The 25,443-nt window shown below is 37.2% G+C and overlaps 7 protein-coding genes across 10 annotated transcripts in view; all 7 read right to left on the bottom strand.

The window, feature by feature from the left end:
• The window catches only part of cyba (cytochrome b-245, alpha polypeptide), a 2,577-nt gene extending 2,305 nt beyond the window's left edge, over window positions 1-272 (bottom strand). The window contains exon 1 of the mRNA XM_016670355.1: window positions 110-272. Within this exon, the coding sequence (XP_016525841.1) occupies window positions 110-200 (91 nt within the window). The 5' untranslated portion in view covers window positions 201-272. The remainder of the gene's footprint in view (window positions 1-109) is intronic.
• Window positions 273-717: 445 nt separating this feature from the next.
• Window positions 718-5,614, bottom strand: mvda (mevalonate (diphospho) decarboxylase a). Its single transcript, XM_007549879.2, has 10 exons — window positions 5,372-5,614; window positions 5,078-5,148; window positions 4,231-4,345; window positions 3,974-4,123; window positions 3,637-3,836; window positions 2,881-2,955; window positions 2,583-2,801; window positions 2,207-2,322; window positions 1,566-1,674; window positions 718-1,472 (listed from the first exon to the last, which is right to left on the bottom strand). Exons 1-10 carry the CDS (start codon window positions 5,445-5,447, stop codon window positions 1,389-1,391), a joined length of 1,215 nt encoding a protein of 404 aa, XP_007549941.1. The 5' UTR covers window positions 5,448-5,614; the 3' UTR covers window positions 718-1,388.
• Window positions 5,615-6,853: 1,239 nt separating this feature from the next.
• pdcd5 (programmed cell death 5) lies at window positions 6,854-10,440 on the bottom strand. Its single transcript, XM_007549881.2, has 7 exons — window positions 10,336-10,440; window positions 10,175-10,262; window positions 8,684-8,724; window positions 8,034-8,095; window positions 7,850-7,941; window positions 7,710-7,781; window positions 6,854-7,625 (listed from the first exon to the last, which is right to left on the bottom strand). The coding sequence occupies exons 2-7, from the start codon at window positions 10,238-10,240 to the stop codon at window positions 7,578-7,580; spliced, it is 381 nt and encodes a 126-aa protein (XP_007549943.1). The 5' UTR covers window positions 10,241-10,262; window positions 10,336-10,440; the 3' UTR covers window positions 6,854-7,577.
• A 399-nt stretch (window positions 10,441-10,839) lies between these two features.
• On the bottom strand, window positions 10,840-13,648 carry LOC103136574 (5-hydroxyisourate hydrolase-like). Of its 2 annotated transcripts, none has more exons than XM_007549884.2 (4): window positions 12,640-13,648; window positions 11,794-11,933; window positions 11,585-11,720; window positions 10,840-11,479 (listed from the first exon to the last, which is right to left on the bottom strand). In XM_007549884.2, exons 2-4 carry the CDS (start codon window positions 11,922-11,924, stop codon window positions 11,390-11,392), a joined length of 357 nt encoding a protein of 118 aa, XP_007549946.1. In that variant the 5' UTR covers window positions 11,925-11,933; window positions 12,640-13,648; the 3' UTR covers window positions 10,840-11,389. The 2 variants fall into 2 exon arrangements, with proteins under 2 accessions (XP_007549946.1, XP_007549945.1); XM_007549883.2 differs by having other exon boundaries at window positions 10,841-11,479; window positions 12,490-13,648.
• A 1,395-nt stretch (window positions 13,649-15,043) lies between these two features.
• On the bottom strand, window positions 15,044-19,045 carry LOC103136575 (uncharacterized). Of its 2 annotated transcripts, none has more exons than XM_016670389.1 (5): window positions 18,741-19,045; window positions 18,474-18,514; window positions 15,785-16,134; window positions 15,514-15,680; window positions 15,044-15,389 (listed from the first exon to the last, which is right to left on the bottom strand). In XM_016670389.1, the coding sequence occupies exons 1-5, from the start codon at window positions 18,795-18,797 to the stop codon at window positions 15,306-15,308; spliced, it is 699 nt and encodes a 232-aa protein (XP_016525875.1). In that variant the 5' UTR covers window positions 18,798-19,045; the 3' UTR covers window positions 15,044-15,305. The 2 variants fall into 2 exon arrangements, with proteins under 2 accessions (XP_016525875.1, XP_016525874.1); XM_016670388.1 differs by having other exon boundaries at window positions 15,514-15,683; window positions 18,741-19,033.
• Window positions 19,046-19,306: 261 nt separating this feature from the next.
• LOC103136576 (5-hydroxyisourate hydrolase-like) lies at window positions 19,307-22,115 on the bottom strand. The gene is made up of 4 exons (XM_007549887.2): window positions 21,963-22,115; window positions 21,199-21,338; window positions 20,837-20,972; window positions 19,307-20,306 (listed from the first exon to the last, which is right to left on the bottom strand). The coding sequence occupies exons 2-4, from the start codon at window positions 21,327-21,329 to the stop codon at window positions 20,217-20,219; spliced, it is 357 nt and encodes a 118-aa protein (XP_007549949.1). The 5' UTR covers window positions 21,330-21,338; window positions 21,963-22,115; the 3' UTR covers window positions 19,307-20,216.
• A 1,087-nt stretch (window positions 22,116-23,202) lies between these two features.
• Window positions 23,203-25,443, bottom strand: part of LOC103136577 (heterogeneous nuclear ribonucleoprotein C-like) — a 44,089-nt gene continuing 41,848 nt past the window's right edge. For both annotated transcript variants that reach the window (XM_016670390.1, XM_007549888.2), the window contains exons 6-7: window positions 25,051-25,184; window positions 23,203-24,758 (exon numbers count right to left, since the gene is read on the bottom strand). In XM_016670390.1, the coding sequence (XP_016525876.1) occupies window positions 24,720-24,758; window positions 25,051-25,184 (173 nt within the window). In that variant the 3' untranslated portion in view covers window positions 23,203-24,719. The remainder of the gene's footprint in view (window positions 24,759-25,050; window positions 25,185-25,443) is intronic.

Below are 25,443 nucleotides of genomic sequence, written 5' to 3' on the forward strand. Positions count from 1 at the left end.
CGATGCAGGAAATTATTTTTGCAGAAACGCTGAGAGAGAGAAAAAAAAAATCACAACTTATATATTATAAAGTCAATTAGTTCTTTCCATGCTAAATTTTAAAATGAGCTCATTTTATTTAACGTAAAGTCTTCATACTCACTGAGCCCCGAAGCTAGAGCCTGTTCATTGGCCCACATCGCCCACTCTATCTTCCCCATCGCGACCACCTGGACAGCTGCTGAAAGTCTCTGAAGAGCTGCGGGACGGAACGGAGCTCCACAAGGAAGAGACTGTATTTACGTGATGAAAAGCACACAGATTTAAGGGCTGGTAGGCAGGGCTTGCGTTAACCTGTCCCTATTTCGCTCGTCATTTCCGAAAAGTTGCCTCGACAGCAGAGAGGAGGGGTTAACAGCTTCAAACTTACCGGACGGCAACGGCAAATGACGGGAAGAATTAGCGCTGGACAAGGAAAAACTAGTTTTTAATGTGTAACTTTTATTTACCAGTAGAATGTTTTATTGGTATTCTCTTCAGTAAGGAAGGTGTTTTTCTGACTTGCATTATCTTTATTGAAGGAAGAGAGGATTATTAGTAGCTAGTGGGACAAATCAGATATGTCTGATATTGAAAAAAGTAATATGCATTAATACTTTTTATTAATGCAATTATTACCTTCAGTTCTCACTATACAAAACTAGTAATGAATATTGAAACCCTTAAATGTACTTTTCATCAATTCAATTTTATCTTTCAAAAGCAAAAAAAGGAATATAATCCAAACTGCTATATTTGCATGAAATATGAACAACTCTTCACCGTGTGGACAATAAAACATAACATTTAAAGGTATTTCAACACCTGGGAATGGAAAATCAAACAGAAAGTATCAAAATCCAATTGAAACAAAAAACGTTAAAAAGTACACCGATAGCTCAATTTAGATTAAATGGCATTTAAATTATGTTTTGGGGGGGAAAAAAAAGAGTAAATACAGAACTTGGCCAAGTTATTTGCCAAGTTATTATTTGCATCAACATCGCTGAAGTTAATGAAAATAAAAATATTTATGAAAAATACATAAAATTTCAAAAGATCCAGAAGAATTAACCCTTGACTAGATGCATACATTAAAAATAAAAACAAAGTATGAACTTGGTACCAGAGTACACATTTATTTACAATGTGACTTTCTAGCTAACAGCATATTCAAAAAAATATTTCTGAGGCATTTTTAAAGACTATCAGCTAAAGGGACTTATTGTGTGGCAAAAATCTTACAAAAAACATATTCTTTTTTTTTTATACAAAAATAAAAATAAAATGCTTCATCTTGTAAATTTCAGATCTGCCGAGAAAGATTTATTGCCACTGAGCAGAATTAGCTTCTTGGTGAAAGAGGCTTCTCAGACCGTCGTCTTCTTTGGTAAACCTTCTGCTGAGAGGAGGTGCTGAGAAGGATCGTCAACAACACGAGGGCCTGGTCCAGCCTAAAACATATCACACATCATTAAAAACAAAAAGACGAATCTTGTGTGTGCATATTTGTTGAAAATTATATTTTTAATTATGTTTCTTCAAACCTTTGTGCTAATTATGTAGTTGATTCCCTTTGGAACGGGTTCTAGGCCAATATTCTGCTTCAGCTCCATGGAAAGAGCAGCACCCTTAACAGGAAGACCTTTAATAAAACTAAAGATAAGTAGCAAACGCTTAGTGACATAATCCAGGTAACTAAAAGCAAACACACCCTACTGAGTAAACATGTGCTTCAATAGGTCAGATGTAGGTGGCACCAGTTTATTATTCTGTCATTGTTTTTGCCTGTAGAAGTGATCAGGCAGCTTTCTTTTTTGTGTTCTTTAATTTGAAAGAAAGAACCAGCAGAAATCTTACAAATTAAACTATTATCTATATTGAAAAACTGTTTCCGATTGGTAGCTGGTAACATGGACAACATCAGAACATATTTAAAATGGTTGCCAAATGTGGGTCATTGTGACTTATTGTAGCTTGACTTCTGATTTGCTAAATTCACATAAACAACGCAAGATCTTTTTTTGGCACCACTGCAAAAACAAATGTGAAAATGTCTTCAAAGGGAAGCTTAAAGGGATTGTTCTGAAAATGTTCAAAACTAATTTAAAAAACAATTAAAATGACTGAGAAATGAATACAATTACTCTTAAAAAACTACATTTATCTGTGTTGTCTGTTAACGTACTCTTCTCCGTTTCTGTCTGGGGGGAAGAAGTGCTGAACCAGCTGCACAAACTCTGGAACAAACTGCTGCAGAGTGAAGATCACAGCGTTGGGACCTGCATCAAAACTGTAGGCCACCTACGAGAGAGCAGACAGGGTGTGACGAGCAGCTTGAGAGATGATCTTTCCTGTTCCTCATTTCAAAAACAACCTACAGGTTTCACATCTTCATTACACAACCTGACAAGTTCAGCTGCAACAAATTAGGCAAATTTGTGTTAAAAAAAAAATAGACAAAGATAACGAAAATTGTGCCAAGTTTAAACTTTGACAGTTTTTTAAAACTGAATAATCTAGTCATATTGGTAGTTTAGGAAAAAGATTTTCCAGTTGCTCACCCTGGTCTCCCCACAGTATTTGTTATACCGATGCACCAAGTGAATGATCTGCTGGGAGACACTGTTGAGGTAGAAGATAGGTGGGTGCGTGTCAAGGCAGGTGGCATGAAACTGGTTGCTGTCCTTCATGGTCAGCTCTGCAAATGCAGGAAAATCCTTCCTTCGCACGGCTTCGATCATATCTACCATCCGACGTGGGACGACAGCCTCTGCTCGGTGCTACGCACAAACACACAAATCACGTTCAGTGTTTCAACCGCTCCGATTAAAAACACAGTGTAGGACTCAAATAAAGCACCTGTAACAGTAAACTTGTTTGTACACTGGTTTGCATCCCAGAGGTGCTCCCTATTGGTTTCCGTTCAGAACTAACCTAAAAAGAAAGAAAGAAAGAAAAAAAGTGTGAGGTTACTCAGCGAGGAAGAAGCCATTACTCCACAAGAAACGCACAAAAAAACAGATTACACTTTGCAAATGTACACAGGGACAAAGTGAGATTTTTGGGTTTATGTTTTCTGGTCTGATGAAACTAAAGTGTTTGGCCATAATAACCACACAAGCACTGAAGCAACATCTCAAGATATCGGCCAGGAAGTTGAGGCTTGGGTACAAGAAGGTCTTCCAAACTTCACTCAGTTAAACCAGCTCTGAGTGGAGGAATGGGACAGAGGTACAGCTAGATATTGTGAGAAGTTGATCAAACGGAGACAGGATAAAACACAATCCTACAAAATATTAAATGTATATTTGTAAAAGACCTTTAAGAAAACAGAACTATAAAAATGTATATTGTATTATCCCCATAATTATGGCATTTATCAAACAGAACTAATTCTGGTATTCCATAACTGACCTGAGAACAGAAAAAGGTAAAGCCCAATTCAGAAGAAAAAAATGATTCTGTATCTTTTTATACAGAATATTTCAATATTTTTAAGCTACTGTGAAAAACTAAACTAATAACTATTTATTTGTAGATATATAAATGGCAACTACAATTCACAATAACATTTTTATTCCCTGTTGTGACAGTTTAGTTCTCAGTCAGACCTACCACTAGAACAAGAATCCTGAGCTCAGGCCAGTGGCTCTCTGGCTCCACCTGCTGGGCTACACTGTCATTCCCATCCTCTTTGCTTCCCATGATCCACTGGACAAAGCCGCCATACATGCTTCTGCAGGCACTGCCTGAGCCCTGACGAGCAATCCCAGACAGCTCTCCTTCCACACCGAATGCCTGAGCCAGAGTATAAACTGCAACACAAAATGCACAGAACAAAAAAGACTGGTAAAAAAAAATAAATAAAAATCTACTCAATTAAATTTGCATATTAAATAGTCACTTTTTTCAAGCACTATAACAGTGGATACTAAAAAATACACAAGCTCACCAAGACAAGCAAATCCAGCTGCTGAAGAGGCGAGTCCAGCAGCAGTGGGGAAGTTGTTAACAGAGCAAATGTGGACTTTATGAGACAATCCCACCGAATCCTCCGAACGAGCGTCTCCATCATTACGTCTCTTCCTCGCTAATCGTCTGACTAAATAGAAGAACAAAAAAAGAATGGATAATAGCCTCTGATTTACTAGAATACCATTTCTGTACTCTGCAGACTTCAAGAGGAAATCCTAAACAGACATGACTTACTTTCCCTCAGGCAGGACTGCAGTCTTTGATGGGTAATGTCCTCCTCTTTGCCATTGAGCCACAGTCTGTCCTCCTGAAAGGATCGGCTGATTGCAACGGTTGTTGTCGTTTTCAACTGAGCAAAGGAAATAATGCAAGACAGGTTTATACCAAGCAGCATTTAATTACTGATACCATAAATTATCATCATGTACTCCAATTTACACAACTCAATGTCCAAAAGAAAGGCAAAGTTGTTGTTTTTTCTCTAAGTTTGATATGACCTTCAAAAATGTACAAAGAAAGGTCTATAAAGCAGTAGACCAAGTCAGTCACAGATTTTAACACTGAAGGGTGTAGTTCAAAAGCATGAAAAACTACAGGCATCCAAACGGGAAATGGGATGGTTAGATAATCTTACATCATTATTTCTTGAATAAAGCTGGCATGGTCCCATTGTTTTTCACGCAACGTGAAACTAAATGAATATTAAACGATACAAATACTTTTGTAATCAGTTGTTACTACTCTTGTTTGTTTTAAGATGTATTGCTCATTCTGTAATACTAATGTTGCTGCTACATTTTCATTGTAAATATGTTTCATATACAAAAATCTTAGCACATAAAAAAACTATCCTGCTGAGTTTTGTTTTTTTTTTTTTTTTTTTTTTTTTAGAAATGCACACAATTTTTACACCTGTGTTTTTCAGGCAGCCAGGTTTAGAAAGAAGAAACTCCAAATGAAGAAACAACTAACAAGCCTATATGCTGCTTATTAATACTTACTAAAGTATAAAGTGTTAAAAATAGCAAGAACGCCTAACTTTTGTTATTCATTAGCTGCAATCAGAAGCAATTTTCCCAACCTGATCTTGATGCAAAGTGACGCTCAAAGATGAATTGATGGGTAAAATTAAATCTTCATCCCTCTTCCCCCCTGCAATATAAGGTAGTCAATTTAGTAGAAGATGAGTTATAAAAGCACAGTACATAAATGCAACATTAAAGACTTTAAAGGATGATTTTCACTCAAATGGTCACAAATATGGAGTTTTTAAACCACCATATAAAGGTAATGTAATGTTATGGATGTTTAAGCTGTTTCACGACTATAACCAAAACAACTGAGGATAAATCAAACAAGTCCAGGCGATACTCACAGTATTTAATGACAGCTATATTCACAGGAGCGGTGCACGTAACTATACTCGGTTTGTCCATGCTGTCTTCAGGCATAGTTCTGTCTGTAAGCCGATTTTGGGGCTACCTGCAAACTTAACCTCCTTGGTTCGAAGAGTTTCGTGTGTTTAGCATGATTTCTATTGCTAATCCAAGCACACTGTAGCTCCTTTTCCTAGCAAGCTCTTCTGATTGGTTGATCATAAACATGTGGCTTTACTCTCCACCAATCAGATGGACCTTTATTGACGTAAAAGTCCAAGTGGCCAATGAGCAACCATCTGACCACAGTCATGCAGAAGTGGAGCAAGGACACACACCTACTCAGGGACATGTTTTATTGTAGCAAACTAATAAGTTTTCAAAAAGCAACATACATGTTGCAGCTTGATAAACTGAAATATCACCAACAAGTTCATATATTGTAGTGATTCAATTCAAAAGTGAAATTCAAAAGACCATGATATAAAGTATTTTAAAGCCTTATTTTTCTTTTCTGAAAACAGAATTTGAGGGTATAAGCAGCTGTTAGCCCTAATCGTCAAAATTAGCAAACAAAATAACAAAAAGACTTTTTTGTTAACTACTGAAAAAAAGTAGTTAAATACAAACTACTTTTTTTCTATATTTTTGCTATGTATTTTTTTTTAGATAATTTACAAATCTTTCATTTATATGTCAACTTTGTATTAACTGCATCTGTGATAACTTGTAATTCAGCATCCGGTAACCATTTAGAAAAGACTATTTTTGTTTAATATTAAACGATATTAGTTCGCAAAATAGAAATGTAACTTCTACGATAAGCGTAAATTAGCACGTGTCCAATGAAAGCCAGTGCTTTTCTGCTATTTCCGGTGTCTACCGGAAGTAGGACCCATAATGGTTTCATTCTGCCAGGACTAAGGTGGATAAAGGTGATACAGATTACAGTACCCCGAATCCTATCTGCTGCACCCATGAGTTCGCATTTCACTGCTGAACAAGTTCTGGAAACTGTTTTTTTTTTCTTTTTTTTCCAAATGACTAGCAACACAACTGATTCGCAAGAGGTATCAAAAAAAGATTGCGAGGAATCCAACTCATTGGAAGATGCTGATTTAACCACACAAGAAGAAATGCCTCAAGCTGAAGGAGAGTCTTTTCTGTCAAAAAATAATAAAAATAACATGGCCCCCAGCATCATACAAATATGATACGATGACGAAACAAAATGTCATGAAGATGTAACACTGCTCTTCTGCATTAAAGGCTAGTAAAATATGGGATCAAGTCATGTGCAACCTGTGATGCCAAAACCAACTATGCTTGGAAGATGCTGATCAACCGTAAGGACAGGAAGCCAAGCATCATCCTACACAATTGCAATAAAGGAGGTGTGCACAACCTAGATGAGGCGATTGCAACATACAGGAAAACAAATCTTTTAAATCTAGTAAATTACAATGAGATAAAGACAGACATTTGTTCACGTTTTTTTTTTTTTTTTTTCAACAGTTTTTGGACAAATTGGCAATCTGTTAACTCTGGCTCTGGAAATTAAACCAAAACTTGGAAATATCATGGTTCCAACTTCCTGTGTAATTAAATGAAACAGATTCATTTGCATAAATTCTTAAATGAATCATGTTATACTTGAAGATGAAAAAAAAAAGTTTTAATGTATAAGGCTTTTGTAATTATTATTTTTAATGAAAACTTTAGAAGTACAAGTCAGCAACAAGAAACAATGTAAGAGAAATGTTCAAACCTAGCAGGATGTTGGCTATGAATAATAAAGAAAAAAGATTGATTGCAGAACAGTTCAGATAAAATAAATGTCTTGCATCCTATGTTTGCAAAACAGAGTTTAACCATAAGGAGGGAAATAAAAACTACAGAACTGTTGAGAAGAGGAGTCAGACAGTGCTATCATGGCTATCATGGGTACAACACAAGTTGTACAAGCCTGCAAAAACCTCTGTGAACACTGTGTGCTTCCTTTAAATCCCCCTCCGCGCAGGAGAATATTAACCTAACATCCTTGTTCTTCTGTTTTGTTGTCTCCATTCCAAGGACACAGAAGGTAGTGTGGCATCCCAGGAATTTGATGAGAACACACGAGTCAGAGATCCTTGCGGAATCCCAGCAATGCATTTCACCTCCTGGAATTTTTTTTTTGCCTCATTCCAACGCTTCTGTCTGAACTCAGTAATCGTCCTCGTCGTCTGAGTCCATCACCCTCCGTCTGTTGAACTGCAAGTCAGGCACAAAGCGCAGGGCGAGGTGAGAAGGACAGAAACTGAATTGATGGTTTTAAGACATTTCAGGGGAACTTACTGTAACTGTGGTCTTTTTCTCCGTTTGCTGACTGACTTTTTCTAGGATCTCTATTAAGCCGGACTCAGAAATCTGAAAAGAGAGAAGTTTGCTCGTTACTCTGCCATGGCCATGACAAAAAGCATTTTTTTTTGTCTTACCTTTCCTCCTAGCTTTCCAAATCGAGCCATCTGAATCAGATAGTTCTCAACCGCATTTGCCTTCTCCGGCTTCACCAATGCAAGATTGCTTACTGGGAAAAACAATAATAATAATAATAAAAATGTGTGTAATGGCATGCAAAGTATGCAATTTAGTAAAATCGAAATTTGAGTGCGCCTTTACATCTTGCTCGAGCAGACTGATCCAGGACTTGAGCCAATATCGAGTTCCTCATTTCAGTTTCTCTGTGAATAAACAAAAATTACATTTCCACATTGGTTCAGCTGAACTCAGTTAAAAAAAGAAAATCATTTTAAGCAAAAATACACTAGAACACCTGCACAGACACACAGCTGCAACAACAAATATTACATTCATGGCTGAATATTTACAGGATTTATATATAATCAAGAAACCTGATGTTTAAGCTGATGGTTGACAAATAACACAGCAAAGATCTGCACCGTGCATAATCAAAGTACAATAAGGTTATTATAAACAATGATTAGCTTATGCCTGTCACCTTGGTGATTCTGAAGTGCAATAAATAACACTCATGTTATTGGAAGTTGTTTTGTTTAATCATCAGCAAGAGGAAAAATGGTTCAGTAAACTAACCGGATTGTTCAAATTTTAAGGGACAAATTATAATGATGGTATAAAATGGTGTGTTATCACTATTAATTTGAGACATATCCAACATCACTTGAGTGCCTAGTGTGTACTGAACTGCTCCAACAACTGTCTTGTATGAGAGGAAGGATGAGTACAACTAAATGAAAAAATACTTCATCACTTCAGCTTCATGATTTTAAATATCCCAGGAACCTTACCTTTGTTTAGCTTCTTCACCTTGCTGATTATTTGAAGCATCCTGAAAACAGACAGCACAGCTTTACTCTATTAAATCTGCACTAAAATTACAGAACACTGCCTAAATGTTTGCAGTTCTACTTAAATGCATTACTTTAGGATTTCTGCTCTTGGTTGGAATAAATTTGTGAAAATAAGATAATAAATCATCCTGCAACCCACACGTCAATGGCCCTCAGATACATTGTATTGTCAGATCAAAGTTTGTTTGTACAGTACATTTGAACAATGATGGCATTTAGTCAAATAATCGAAATTAATCATTATCAAATACGCATCATTATTCAATGTTATAGATATTATTATTCAAAGGCTTCTCTAAATAGATGAGGTTTAGCTTTGAACTGTATTGTGTTAATATAGATGCACCAATTACATTTACTTATTCCTTGTTTCCTTCAAAGAGATACATAACTAGTTGCAACTTAATTTGATAAACATTTATTTGATATGTAAAAACAACTCTGTGAAACTACTGTAGGTTTTTTTTTATATATATACATTTAAATAAAACATTATCACATAGACATTGCCATGCAGTTAAGGCTTAAATACATTTTTGGGTAATTGACCTATGCTATTTGATACAGCGCTAGCTCAGTCCACAAAAAACAGTAATGTTTGCGCAATAAGTAACGTTCAGCTAATAAAATACCACTTCAGAAGGGAATTATAAACTGCAAAGAGCTCAAATTTCTAACAACATACAACATGTTTGAAGTAATTATTAATTTTACATATAACAAATAAATTAAACAAAACTCGAGTTTTAGATGTAGAAACTAATGTCTGCGTCTGTACTTTTCAAGTGAGTTTTACTGTTGCCAAATTTTCCTAAAATCCACTAAGTGTTTACATTTATAAAAATAACTGATCAGTTGCCTTATTTGACGTATGTATCAAAGTTAAATTTGGTCAATTTTATCCTGATTAAGTAATGATTTCCAACTGAATAGCTAACCAAACAGGAAAAACAAACATAATATTCTATATATATTTTGTTAATTGATTACACACAAAAAAAAGTCTGGCTTGTAAATTTAAACATTTATTAAGAGCTTCCAATTGAATAATGAATATCAAAATACTTTACCAACTTTAATCCAACACTTAACGGTTGTATTATTAAACGACAAAAAACACTATTTTTACAAGTCGACCAGTTTTAGCAGAGTTTCAGATTTCAGGGGGTGTGCGCTGACACAACAACACAAAGCTAACACTGACATGTTGCTATGCATCTGATCAACCCGACCACGGGAGGAAAGTTTTACACTTTGCTCGGATTTCGCTTAATTTCTTCGCGTAATCTGGTACTTGGGAAAACTACCCTGTAATCAGATGGTTTTCAGTGTTTAGGATAGCCACATTGTTAGCAGTAAACTGACTGAATCCAGCATCTCCTTATAAGGCGGCCTCCAACACGTTTCCAGCTCCTGTTCAGTCCTTACCCCTTGCTTCGCCTGCAGTTCCGCCATCCTCTGCCGCCTTATCGCCTCTAATTCTTCGTCTGCCATTGTTATTCACGGTAACGTTTTCCTTCAGATATAAAACAAGATAAGATATTGTGCCCGAAATGCACACTTCTCTCGAATCAGAGACAAGGCCCTACCTTAGCACAGCCCCGGATAGTCGAGAGCAGATCACACAGATCATGCCCTCAGGCGAAAGTAATGGAACACAGATGGGGGATCAATGAAGCTGCTGAACCGAGTTTTCTATTTGAAACTCACCTTAGCTAAATCTTTCATAAATAAATGAGACTTTACATGGAGGAATATGAGTTTCCAGGTGATGACTGATCCTGTCTTGTTCAGATATCATGTATTTGGGTGTTGTGTGTGTGTGTTTAATCAATTAATATTATTTACTTCATTATTGTGGCATTTAGCAAATAGAAATAATTTTGGTAATTCTGACTGACCTAAAACGAGAAGTTTGATTTCATTTAATTTTAGAAAGTGATTTAAAAAAACGTATCTTTTTTATTGTGTGTTAACTTCTGAATTAATATCAAATATGAAAAAAGGAGTTGTTTTATTCTGTATAACTATAATTGATAACGGTCCAGATCCAAATAAAAAATACTATTTTTACAAGAATTTATTTGCAGAAAATTAAAAGGGTTAATGACAAAAATACAATGCTTGCAGTGTGACTTTAAATGCTGAAAGAAAAACAACGTTTGTTTTATTTTTTTAAATGCACAACACTAAAGAAAAAATGACAACAAGGCATTTTCATTGTGAAGAAATCTATTAAAGTAAACATGTTACTATATGTTACATTGTATAAATTCTGCATAATTTATACGGATAATTATATACATTGGGCATAATTTATATAATGTGACATTATTCATTGTGATTAATTAACACTTTTAATAATCACTTTATTGCAAGCTAATTATAAAAACAGTAGAATAAATGCCAAAGTTTAACATTAACAGAACTCATACTGTTTGCACCAGTAAGACTACAGCATAGTTTTGTGGTAGTACATATAACCATTTATTTTAATGTTGTAGTGCTAATTTCTTCAAGGAAAATAAACAAATACATCTTTCGCCATTAGTGCTGCCAAGAGCGTCATTAGTGGAGTTGCCAGTGCTTTTTTTTCAGTCAGATAGCGATAAGTTGATGGAAGAGGTTAACGACAGATGCTCTCTAGCTCCCCCTATATGTGCTGAAGGAGAAACGACTCACAAGCAGCGGCACATGATACGTCTGGTCTGGATCAGTTATAGTGAAAACAATCTGGGTGGAAAAAGCACAGAAAAGCCACTTACGTACGGCTCTGTCAGTGAGGTTACAAATGTTCACGTGTTCATAGGAGTTGTGATTGAACTGGCAGTTTCTCACCTCCACATAGGGATAAAAGGAGTTCTGTCCCAGACTGGCCCAGTACTGACCAGTCTCGAAGTGCAACTTGTAGACAGCAGGCACAAACTGCTGCTGTGTGATCAGTCCTGGACATCGCCCATCACTGTTAGTTGTCCTGTTGAGGAACAATAAGCCTTTAGATGTGTGAATGGATATGACTCCGAGTAGATCTGTATGAATGGTATTACCCAGCGGTTAGCAGATGCCAGACATTGGCTGAACGGTCTTGTTGGTAAAGTCTGATGGTCATGTTTGATCCTGGGACCCCCAGTGCTGTGTTCAGCACATGGGTGGTCAGAGGACTGGGTGAGCCGGACATAGTTGTGATCTACAGCAACATAAATTAATGCAGATGTAATGTTTAAACAAATTCTAAGCATCATTCAGTCAATTCTTTTGTAGTCCAATTGCTCAAAAGAGATGAAAACTGTAATCAAATTGTCTTTCTTCACATATTAACTGGGGGAAATTAAGAGACTGGAGAAACGTAATAGATGCAAAACCAAACTTTAACTTTGAAATAATCTCTAGACTTAGTTTCTTTCTTTACACTGAACATTAAATGTTGTCTGTTGGCTTCTAAAATTTGAGACACTTGATCTGAACAACAAAGACACTTCAGATACAAAAATAATTTCTTTAGAAGATCACAAGATCTGCAACTTTCAACTTCAGTTACATTTTAATATTGGCCTGGGACTTTAAACCAGAGGACAGTTTAAATAGCACAGATTTTACATTAACTTAATGAAATTATTGAATCAAAAGTTGTATTTTTTTACTGTATTTTTAATCTCACCCAAAGCTCATAATAATCTCTTATATAATATGTTAAACATTAACTATAAATTGAGATAAATATTTATAAAATGATCTCTGCTTACCCGTCTTTCGGACACAATGTGACTCTTCAGTTGCTGCAGCCTGAATTCGCTCATGTTCACTTATAAATAATGTGACATGGTTCTGCAGTTTTTACTGTTACGTTTAACTTAAATTTATGGTTTGATGAAAAGAATCACGTTTTTACTCACATTACGCCTGTAAAATCCTGCACACAGTCCCACTAAGTCAGCACTGCTTTCAGTACCCAGAACTTATCTTTTGTCAACAGCAGGCCTGTTGTGCAAGAGTTTCCTTTGACCAGAGTTGTAGTTCAGCTCTTTGAACTTATAGGAGACATGGCAGAGCAGTCGGTTGTTGTGGGCCTCATAGATAATTTAGCAAAACAGTTTTTTAATGAATTCTACCTATGCATTAAAGGAGGAGTATTATGTAAAATCAACTTTTTTGAGCTCCTCCTTGGCGCTGCGGTCTCCGAGCCAAACTTCGTTCTCTCCAAGTCCTGACATCAGTGAACAAATCTCTTCATCCTTACTTTAAAACAGTAATGTGAAGCAGTGACCAGGAAAACTGTCCGAAAACAGCCTTCAAGGGGGGACGGGACCCTCATTTGAGACTTTTCAAGCTTCTTTAAGCGCCATCTTCATTTTCTCAATGACAATATTTTAACTGATGAGAATCAAAAGGGTGACATAAACCCACAGCTGGTGGCCATTAAGTTGCTCCATGCAGATTTATCTCAGCTATATGGATCTGTACTTCTCACTCTAAATGATTTCTCTCTTAAAGACACAGCTGCTGGAGGAACTGCTGGAGCTGTGCTTGTTGCTTTTTCCAGCCAGTTTAGTCAAATAAATCTGACTTTATCTCTGTGTAACAAATCAGCAGGATGCTGTACGCTGATGATAAAAACGAGAGAGCTGTAAAAATATACAGATTAAAAAATATATCTGTTTCTAAGAGGCTTGGTGCCAAGATTATGTATTATCACACAGAGTTTTCAGACAAATTGCTCTGTGTGGAAAGTACTGCAGTTTGCAAACAGTTTGTGTATCAAGTGTGAACTTAGATGTATCAGATATGCCCACATCCACACAGAGTGAATGCTACTGAGTAAAGCCTCTTTACCTTTAAAATGAAAAACTTTTTGACTCCTCTCCTCTTTTGTGTCTTTGTCTTTAAAAATAGCATCACAAACACGTTTATACTTGATATAATAACACATTTATTACAGGGACAATTAGGGTTTGCATTTTTTTTATCTTAACAGTGCAAATAGAAACATATAACACATGAAGAGACAGATACTTGTATATTTTTTTCTTTTAAAAAGTACCACGAAAGACGTTCTAAATTAAGATATGGTTCAGAGAGCTAAATGCTTACATAGTAGTAGACATTAATACACAATGTTACATGTTGATCTGGGCCTTTAGACATTTTAAGTGTCAAATATGTGAAGGCGTCTCGAGGTGAGATTTTATTAGGATATCTGTCGCAAAGAAATCTGAAAAAGATGGAACGGAAACAGCTGATTGTTGATAAACAACTCTCACTCCTTCATTCTCATTTATGTTGGGGTTTTGTCCATCAGGGCATAATAAAATAATTGGTTGTTTTGGATTCTAAAACAATTTAAAACTAGCTTCACTACTTTTCATGAAACAAAACTGAAGCCAAAGCAGAGAAGCAAGTAAATCCTTCCAATGGAAGCCGCAGGATTTCAGAGGGAAATAAGCAGCAGGTGGATATGACTCTAACATCATAAATATATATGTATATTTTTTTGCCTATTTCCCAAATTAAGGCAATTTCCATATCATCTAAAGTCACATATTGTACAAAAAAAATTTCAGTGGAAAACATTTAAGGCGGAAATTTCAAAAACAGGAAACATAAAAGAAATATAAAACCTTCATTTTAGACTCTGTAGACCTCAGTTGGCTTATTAATTGTTAAAGTGCATGACAGTGCAATTAAAAAAAAAAAAAAAGTTAAACAACTATGGATTGCCAAGAGGTCGGCCACAGTGGGCCTGGAAACAAAACATTCCTAACACAACATCAAATCAACAACATTATTACTGAAACAGAGAAAAATCAAACCACTGCAATGGCTCAAAGTCCAGACCTCAATATGATTGAAATACTGTGGTGGTACCTTAAATAAATGCTCCGTGATCAAACATCGATAATGAAGTGAAGCAAGATTGTAAAGTCAGCCAACATTCCTCCACAAAAATGTGAGATTAATAAAGTCATACGGAACAAATAACTTGGTTATATTAAATCATAGGATGTGCTGAGTTTTTTACACAACACTTTTGATTTTTCGGTAACACTTTATTTGAAGGGGATATAAATTTGTTATAAAAGAATTAATGATTGCACTTTTAAAATTAGGTATCTTTATGTTATTAAAGGTAAAGTTTAAACAGTAATGATTTCCTGGTTAATGTCAAGTTGTCATAACAAAGACATTTTGAATAATGTCGACTTCGTATTAAAAGTGTCATAATTTACCGAATGACGCTTTATGACAACAGTCATAAATATTCATGAAGGCTTATTCATGTTCATACCATGTGTTATGACATGTTTATGAAAGTGTCATGACAGTCTTATTCACCCCCCTTCAAATAAAGTGTTACCGATTTTTCTTCATCTTTGTGTAATAGACAAAACATTGCAGAATCTGTTTTTGTGCACTTCAGGTTAGATTATTTCAGAAGCTGGTGAAGATCAGATCATTTTTCTATTATGACCTGATGCGTGTAAAACACCAGACCTAAAACAAGGTAGAATCTTCATTGACCTCGAGCTTGTATGCTGCTTCTGCTGTGGCTTTTACTTGACGGTTAATGTTTCTCTTCCTCCATGTTTGGCATTTGATTCACATCTTTCATATTTTCCTCGCTTTCTTCCTCACTGTCACTACTCATCTGTGACCAACGGGTAGAGAGGAGGAAAACAAAGAGGAGGTTCATTAGCTGCCAGTTCAGAATGACTCAGGAAATTCTCACATGCACCTTTAATGATTTTTCAAAGGAGAAAGAGTGCACATACTATGTGCACATCATCATCATCATCATCAAGCACCTTCCTGTCAGGGCTCTCTTCGTAGATCCAGTGGCGGGAACTGGGTGGGAAGAAGGAGGAGAGGGAATTCTCCGGACTGCTAGCTAACACGCCAAACGTTGAGCTGAACGGACTGTCCGCTCTCGTGGGAGAGTCTGCTAAATAAGATGAAACGGAGGCACAGCTTTCAGTTTTCACACAAAAGATAAACCTTAACTCGCTCCTGAGATTTAAGCTCAAAACAAAATAGGGTAAATACCTTTCTTAAACTGATAGCCAAGACGGCGTAGTGTGTTACCAACAGTGTGCTTGGTGACTGTGGTCCCAACTGCCATCAGGTCATTAACAAGCTCCTCCCGTGTTGTTGTGGGCTGATCCACCACTTTCCTTATGATCATCCTCATCCCTTCAGGCAAGATCTTGCATGGAGCTCCAGATCGAGGACGATTGGCGATCATTTTGTACTTCTTCCATTTTCTAATAATTGCACCAACAGTTGGCACCTTCACACCTAGTTTTTTGCTGATGGCCCTGTAGCCCATTCCAGCTTTGTGCAGATCCACTATCTGGTCCCTGACGTCACATGACAGCTCTTTGGTCTTACCTATTCTGTGGGAGAGGTTGGAATGAGAGAAACTGAGTCTGTAAGCAGATGAGTTTTATTGGATTTTAAAAACCATTTATTTTTTAAAAGAAATGGTTTTTCTTTTAAAAATGAACATTGCTTGTGATGCGTAATGAACATTATTTACAGATGTTCATTACGCATCAAAAGCAATTGAGAGGTTTCAATGAAAGTTTGAAGCCAGAAATACATTTTACTCCTGATTCACCTCAGGATATATCCCCAGTACAAACTGTAATGTGTAAAGTGGAATTGCAAAATAAGTGAGATGAGGTGATTGCTGCAAAAGCAGCATGACTCAGCGATGCATTCAGAGCAAAGGAAACACATAATCCCCCATTAAGTCTGAGCAATACGTTGCTCAGCAGAGTCTGATGCAGATGTTCCTGGTGCAGAGCTGTGATCTGAAAGGATCTTAAACTAAATCTTAACAATAATTACACAAAGATATACATTATATATAAGATATACATGCTATACATATGCATAAATATGTAATATTTGATCATGTATGCAGAATATCCCATTTATTTTGAAAAAGTCCTCTCAGAATGACCAGGAGCTTAGAATAATAACAATAATATCAAAAAGGTCTAAAACCTCTAAATAAAAGTAATATTCTGTCAGTGTACCCTACACTGCAGGTTTCTGCCTAACACCAGAATGAATTTTACGAATTTGGGGATGTATTTATTGTATGATCAGAAATAAAAATACACAATTTTCCTGAATTTACCTTAAATTTTACATTAGTGTTACCAAACCATTGCTGGAAAAATGTAAACTAAATCAGTGGTCCCCAACCCCCGGTCCGTGGACCGGTACCGGTCCGTGGACCAATTGGTACCGGGCCACGCAAGAAATAATTAAATATTTCCGTTTTATGTATTATTTGAGTCTGGAGGATCTTTTATTTTGAAAATCCTTTAACCGGATTCTCTCAGTTACTTGCGCGCCAACACAGGCAGCAAAATGAGTAAGAAACGGATCAGATGTCTTTGGAAAGTTTCTTTGCAAAGCGGAAAAGGCCCAGAGAAGAGACAGGAGGATGGATTTATCCCGGACCGGTAGGTGAGTCAAACATTACAAGCCGCTCTGTGTAACATGCAGCGACCGGCTGCTAATGAGGCAATGAAGCTTCAAACTGCTTCGCCACTAGAGACCATGCAGGCTGTGGATATAAGCAACACTTCGGGTGTTATTGTCTCCCATCACTCCCAGATGGGACCGTCTCGTTGCAGAGAAACAAGCTCAGGGCTCCCGTTAGTCATCATCCTGAGTTAAAAATTTCATGAAAGTAAAATGCTCGTTTTTGTGGCGCATCTGTATCTTATTTTGAAGGGATATGTAAACGTTACCATAACGACCAGAGTCTGAGCGTTTGGGCAGTGGTCGAGAGGAGATGAGTAGAGCTTGTGAGTCTTAAGTCTGGTTTAGACGGCAAGATTTAAGGATTGTCGGCCGATTCTCCAAACCTCTCTGACCACAGAGCTGATAAAAGTCCAACAGGTTCGATCGGTTCGTGTCTCACGGCAGGAGCAGCACACCACACGAACCGATTCCAGTCACGAACATCGCGATTCCAGAAGAAAATCCACAAAACCCCCAACATAGCGAGAATTTAGAATAACCAAACACGGATGACGATGTAGAAGTGGCAGTTTGTGGAGTCATTTTAAGAGATGAAAGAAACAAAAAGAAAAGGCGTGGATAAAAGACAGCGGGAGCAGCCCCTCTATTTGCTGCACTATGATTTGGAGGCGACTATATTTTTTCATAATTAACATTTTTAACTGAATAAACATGAACATATATAATAACGACCTTTACATACAATAATAAACATTTCCACATATCATCTCCGATATCCACCAGACTCACAGTTGCGTGATATGTCAGCTGTTTGGGATTCCCCTCTGTTCTTACGTCACCACGCTTTATGATTCGCTACCTGTCACATTCAGCAGGTTGTATTCTCGTTCCCAGTCAGGGTAAACCCCACAGGCTGCGATAAAAAGGCTAAGACAACCCAAACTGGGTATATTCAGGACTTAGCGGGAACACCAACATGCAGAAGCCTTATCTGATGGTTCACTCCCTCTGACACCCCCCCCCCGCCCGGGCCGCAGCACAATTTTCCAAGTCTTGACCGGTCCGTGGTAATAAAAAGGTTGGGGACCACTGAACTAAATAATATGGACTTAATTTTTGTTATGGGAAGATTTGCTAGAATAACAGCATTGCAAAAGTGAAAAAACAAACAAACTTCTGAATATTGTCTCTGTTGCCAAAGCCAATGGACCCAAAATATATGACACCTCACCTTTGTTTGGGTTTCTCGTCTTGCTGATTATTTGAAGGGTCCTGAAAAGAAATAAGACAAAAAAAAAAATCACCTGAAATATGCATGCATTTAGTTCTGTTCGCTTATGGCAAACCTTGATTTGAATTACTTTTTACAGAGTCTAAGAAATCCAGTATAAGCATCTGTAGGATTACAAGCCGCGAGTTGCATGTGACAAAACGGGCTGGATATTATTGATATCATAATTAAGCTAAATCGTTAGTGCAACACCCAGTTCTGCCTCACCCCGAGCTCTGCCTTCTGCTGCTTCGCTGCTTTCTGCTTCCTCAATTTGTCTGCCATTTTTGGCGACAGAAATGTAGACCTACAAATAATTACATGACAGAAGGCATCCTTCCATCCTTCACGTTCCTCTCAAAACAGAGGCGACAACCTACCCACTGACGGGGAGCGTAATCAAGACCAGAAACAATGATCCAGCATTCAGGGGGAAGCAATGGAACACAGAGAGAAGCTCACAAACCAGCGGCTCATTTCTACTGAACAGAGAAACTATAAATATATGTATATATATAAAAAAAAACATGATTATGGACTCAAACAGCAAAGCAAAAACAAATTTTGCTCTTTACCTGATCTTAAAAGGTAAGTACACAATTAAAAATATGACCTGTACTAAAAACAATTTGGATCTCGACAGGTAAAGTATCTAAGCTAGGATGTCATCACATCCAAAAAGGCAACCAGTCCACTGGAACCAAACTACAAAAGACATCCTCTACATCCTGCAAATATTCTATGTAATTTACTTAAAAAAAAAATAAAAGAAAATCAAGGAAAACACATACAAATACTGACTTCAAAGTTTTATTTCTGGACACTGATTTGGCCAAAATATATATTTCAACTCAGCAGTTATTAATGTGGATGTATGCATGCACTCACTGTGATGCTGAAAAAAATATATACCTTTTCATCTTCAACTTTCTAGCAGACACCTGAAGGTTTTGGATCAAAACAGATTGGTGTTTGAAACTTTGGCTTGAAGGGTCGTGCTTTTCCTGTTTCTAAAAAAATACCTGCTGGACATAAGCTTATTCATATTATTCATAGTGCGCATCCAAAGGTGCAGTCAACATCTTGTACACAATCTTTCTAAATAATGTGGAGGTATTGGCCCTTTTTTGACATGTTTAACGTTGCTAAAAGGCGGGACCCTCCATACAGTGCAGTTTCAACAACTTAGATAATTTTACTGTAAAACAATTATGCTTCTTTTCTTTTTTTTTATTGTTACTCTCTTCAGCTTTACAGCTTTATATTTCTAATATATTTGTAAAGCTGTATTTTACTTAACTTTTTATTTACCAATTTACCCAATATTGTTATTTAACTAACTAATTTATTTTTAACAGAAGTGAAAATAAATGAGAATTCATCATTTGAGGTTACATGACCATTTCATAAGATCACTTGCCCCACTTCATTTTAATGGGGCTTAGCTTTTAAATTAATGTCAATATTATGCCAATAGGGTACAATGTAAAGCACAATACAGACAGAACAAAAATTGTTCCTTAAAAAAATACTTCACTCGTTATTTATTCACAGCACATTTTCATGGAGACGCTTGAGTTATTTAGGCCCCATTTTGAAAACAGTATTAGTTATTTCAGTTACAAAATGCAGCAGTCCCTGTAGTTCAGAGTCAGCCAGTGATAAAAGTGAAGGAAGGTTCAGGCGGTTCCTTGTTGTTGCTCTCTAGCTCCCCCTGTAGGTGCTGTACGAGAAACGACTCACAAGCAGAGGGACATGATATTTTTGCTCCGGGTCAGTTATAGTGAAAACAATCTGAAGAACAAACGCAGAAAATAAATAAATAAATAAAAGAAAGCAATAGAAAAGACAAACAATCTCACATTCTTGTAATAATTATGTAACAAGGACTTGAATAGAAAGTACTTCAGCTTCTTTTCTTGATTGCACAAGATTTCAATTCTAATCCAAATTGCTTCAATTAGGAGCATACTATTATAATAATGTTCTTGTCATAGTTAAACATATTGCACTGTGGTTGCTGGGGTGTTTTGAATCAGTGACTCCAAGACATTCGTCTTACACTTAATGTGGATAATTTTCCATTTTTCAGATGTGTTCTACTTATAAAATCCAGATGTAAAGTGTGAAATGCTACTCTAGAATATTTAGGGAGGAGACTTTTAGATGACTGGTGAAAACAAGACAAGAAGTGCAGTTGCTTTTTATTCAAGAGCATAGATTGCCTTTTGCTTAATAATTAAAAATCTAAGTCACCAACAACAATGTAAATAATTCAGCAATGCAGCTTAGAATGAAAAAAATCACCGTTGGCCTTTTCTTACCTCAACGTAGGGATAGAAGGAGGTCTGTCCCATCCTGGCCCAGTACTGACCAGTCTCAAAATGCAGTTTGTACACACCAGATTTAAACTGCTGCTGTGTGATCAGTCCTGGACATCGCCCATCATCGTTCGTTGTCCTGTTGAGGAAGTACACATTTTAAGAGCTCAGAAAGAAAAAAAGTTTTAGTATAATTCGGAATTTGAAAGGGATCAAACTTAGAGATATTGTGAGAAAAGCATTTGCCCCTTTACAGATTTCCTGAGATTTTAGACAATCTGAAGCCTTTAAAAAGTAAAAACTGATAAATATGTCAAAGGAGGCAAATGCTTTTTTCACAGCTTACCATTTTCAAAGAACATTACCCAGTGGTTATTAAGTGCCAGACATCGGTTGAGGGGTCTTGCTGGTAAAGTCTGAGGGTCACGTTTGATCCTGGGACCCCCAGTGCTGTGTTCAGCACATGGGTGGTCAGAGGACTGGGTGAGCCGGACATGGTTGTGATCTACAGCGACATAAAATAAGACGTGTTTAGCTACTTCAATCTGGAACGACCACATTATGAATTTGTTAAACAACGTTAAATATAAGAACCTTAAATTTGAGACAAGTATGTATTTTTAGGTGTACACATTTTCAGTTTTCACAAAAACCCACTTTGACTCCCATACTTCAATTAGAGGCACAGGAAAGTGCTGAACTGAAGGAATTCCATTCAATACTTTCATATTACCGATAGTGCTGCTGGCTCTGTTCTGATTTCAATTTGGTTTGTACGCAATTCAAATTGGAAAAAATGGAAAGAAAATATTAATTTGCTGAATTTTGTGGTTCAATTTAAGCTGTGAATAAATCAGAAAATCCAGTTATTTCATCTATTGCTAAAGGGGAAGCTCATTTATTCATTCAATTTTATATCAAAATATTACAAAAAGAGGCATTTACACCATGGTGCCACTAAAAACAACTGTCACAAAGCTTTATGGCTCCAAAGTCGAAATAGTCTCTACATGAACTTTTAAAAAGATGTTTAAAAATACAATTTATACACAACATCAAGTGAATCAAGAATAATTAGTCTTGTTTATAGAAAAATAAGATATAAACTCATTGAAAGCTTTCTGCTCACCTTGCTTTCAGACAGAATGTGCCTCCTCAGTTGCTGCAGCCTGAATGTTCACTTATAAATAACATCGGATGTGGGTCAGCAGCTCTGCTGAGAAATGTAATTTAATTTTATGGTTAAATGAACAAAATCAGATTTTTCTCACACTAAGCCTGAGAGATCTTGCACACTGTCCTACTCTGCACACAGGAACTGTCAACAGAAGGCCTGTTGTGCAAACGTTTCCTTCGGATACACATTTTAGTTCAGCTCTCTGAACTTGTATGAGGAGTTTATTGGTGGGAGAGTTAAGAATTCGTGCAAAATAATACAACGGAGCAATTCTTTATTTTTAATGTTATCTATATTGCATACAGGCAATTACCTCGGTGTGAAAGGTTAATTTTCTCCTATGTAATTTTCCTCCCACGGTCCACAAACATGCAAACATGTGACTGTGAGTTGACCTTTGTGGTTAGACGGCTGAGGATCTGTGCAAGAGAAGAAAACCTTGCTGAAAAAGGCGTGTGTTGCTGAAGACCGTGGTCTTTGGGCAAACTCAACAAGCATCTTAAAGCTCCAAGTTCATTTTCTCGGTGTGTGTATGTTAACTGTTGGAAACGACAGACCATAATAAACCCACAGCTGGTGGAGGCCATTACATTGCTTCATGCAGACTTATTATGTCAGCTATATGGATCTGTCCTTCTCCCTCTCATTGATTTCTCTCAGGCGTACTCGGCTTATACGGAGGCAGCTGCTGGGGGAACTGCTGCAGTTGTGCTTGATGGCTTTTTTTTTCAGGATTTTTATTAAGTAAATCTGATTTTATGTCTGTGCAGCAAATCAGTCGGATGCTGTGAACCGCTGATAAAAAGGATGGAGCTGTAATGCATACAGATTTTTAAAAAAAATGTATCTGAGTTCTTTATCTGCTTCTGCGGTGCCAGGGATGATGTATTATCACGCAGATATTTAGAGTCATCGTTCAGAGAAATGGCTCCGTGAGGAAGAAAAAAGCTGCAGTTTGCAAACAGTTTGTGGAGTACGTGTGAGATTGCGTGTGAGATAAATCAGGACTGGCAACGTGCGAATGTTACCGAGAACTGTCTCTTTACAGATGTGCTCTTTAATAAACACATCTGAGGACTGAAGTGAAAAGAAAGATTTGAGGTCATTTGGTAACAATTTGATCTGGACTCTGCTTTTCTCCTTCATGTTTAAAGTGTCCAAATCTAAGGAAAAACAAACTTGAACCTTGACGTCACTTCTTCAACCATTGTCTTTTATTCTTCTTCCATTTCTGTAATGGTCTGTCAAGATAAAAACATACCACAATGTGCTGCATACGTACTCGATATGAAAATACTTTCACTACAGTGACAACAAGTATCTTATCTTGATAGTGCAAACCAAAACATGTAACAACATAGGAATTAGATAATTATTTATAACATCATTAATTTCCTTAAAAAAGTACCACACAAGAAGTCCTAACTTAATATTTAGTTCCAAGAGCTAAGCAATTACAGTAAAGTATACAATAATGCACAATATTACACAATGATTGGGGCCTTTACACATTTCAAAGTGCCAAATATGTAGCAGAGGAGACCTGTAATATTTCACCAGCACACCTGTTGCGGAGGAAGTACAGTTCCTTACAAAAGCATTCATAACCTTTGACCTTTTTCCACATTTTGTCAAGTTTCAACAACCAACTTCACTGAATTTTATTGAGAGTTCATGTGAAAAACACGATGTAGAAAGTTATTATGAAATGGAAAGAAAATGAGACGTTTTCAAAAGATTTTCAACAGTAAAAATCAGAAAAGAGTGGAAATAGAGCCCCTTTCACTCTGCTACTCTTAAATAAATCCCTGTTGTCTTCAGAAGTTGAAACCAAAAGTGAGCTATTGGCCTACATGCACGACACTAACACTGCATGTAGTGTAGTGCATGTAGTGTACGACACTACATGCACTACATGAAGGTGTGTCCATCAACGTGGACACACCTTCCCCACGGTAAAACACGGTAGGGGCAGCATCATGCTTTGGGTTTCCTTTGCTTCAGTCAGATTTGATGGAGAAATTGATAGAGCTATAAAAAAGAGAAACGTTTATAGGGGTAGACAGGCCTTCCAGCAGATAAGTGATCCTAAACATCCAGCCAGTTACAGTAGGATGGCTGATGTCATTAATGTGTTGTATGAAGTGGTTCTCCATCCAGCCTGATTTAATTCTTTCCTTTAAATCTGAACTGTTTGAATTTTGAAAAGAAATCTGCAATGTATCTATGCAGTGATTAATGCTGTTAATTGTTCCGTTGCGTAAAGAAAAGACAAACCTAAGTAAAATACAGAGGGAGGCTTGTGACCAGAACTAATTCATTTTCCATCAGTGTGATTCATGGGGAGCATTGCTGTTCTTATTGATCCGTGCCCTCAGCGGAACCGATTCATTTTCAGTAGTGAGGCTTTAATCTTTACTCAGCTTCCAGCTTTAATTTACATTTACGTTATATATAGAATCAGCGCGTCATTCTGTTTCTTTCAAGGTAATCTGAAATAATCTTGTTAATTCTATTCATGTTTTGTTGTCGCGTCCTTGTTTCCAGTAAAACCAAGCAGCTGCGGTAATAATAAATATGCTATCTGATCTGATATGTCCAGGCCGCGTTGAGCCTCTGTTGGTGGGCGTTAACTTGAAGGTTCAGGTTTCTCTTCGTCCATGTTTGGCACCTAATCCACGTCTTCTACGTTTTCTTCATGTTTGTCCCTCATATTTCCTCCTCGGGGTCGGAGCTGTGGCTGCTCATCTGTGACAGACAAGCAGGAAAAAAGACAGACGTGGAGGCGGGGAGGTGAGAGGGAAAGACAAAGAGGAGCTTCATTAGCTGCCAGCTCAGAATGACTCAGGACATTTTTTCTTCTTCTGCGGAAGTAACTTGATTTCACAGACTTGGTTCATGTGAGACAGAAACTGGAATGTCTCACTCCAAACGACTACTTTAGAAAAAATAAAAAAAAGAGCCCCTTGCTCCTTAGTGGTGCAATGTTTGGGGGGTTTTCAAAGAATACAAGCAACACATGATGGTCATTGTCACACACCTTCATGTCGGGACTCTCCCTGTGGATCCGATGGCGGGAGCTAGGTGGGGAGAGCGAGGACAGGGAATGCTCCGGACTGCTGGGCGTCACCACATAGGACAAGCTGAGCGGACTGTCCTCTCTCAGCGGAGACTCTGGAAAACAGGATGAAGGAGATTATACCTCTCGGAGATGAGGAACTGAAATGAAGTATTTTTTGGTGAAACGGAGTGTAGAAAACGAGCTGCGACCCGCTGGCTTTCGTAGCGGATGACAGGCAGACCATCAGAGTGGAAGTGACAGGATGAAGGACAGATGTGGAGTGAGTGGGAGGGAGGTGAGGATGCATGGTGACGGACAGACAAGTCAAATGATGACGGGGTAAATTAATATAATGATGAAAGCTATCAATCC

The sequence above is a fragment of the Poecilia formosa genome, unplaced genomic scaffold (assembly GCF_000485575.1).
Source record: "Poecilia formosa unplaced genomic scaffold, Poecilia_formosa-5.1.2 Scaffold33, whole genome shotgun sequence".
NCBI classification, from domain to species: domain Eukaryota; kingdom Metazoa; phylum Chordata; class Actinopteri; order Cyprinodontiformes; family Poeciliidae; genus Poecilia; species Poecilia formosa.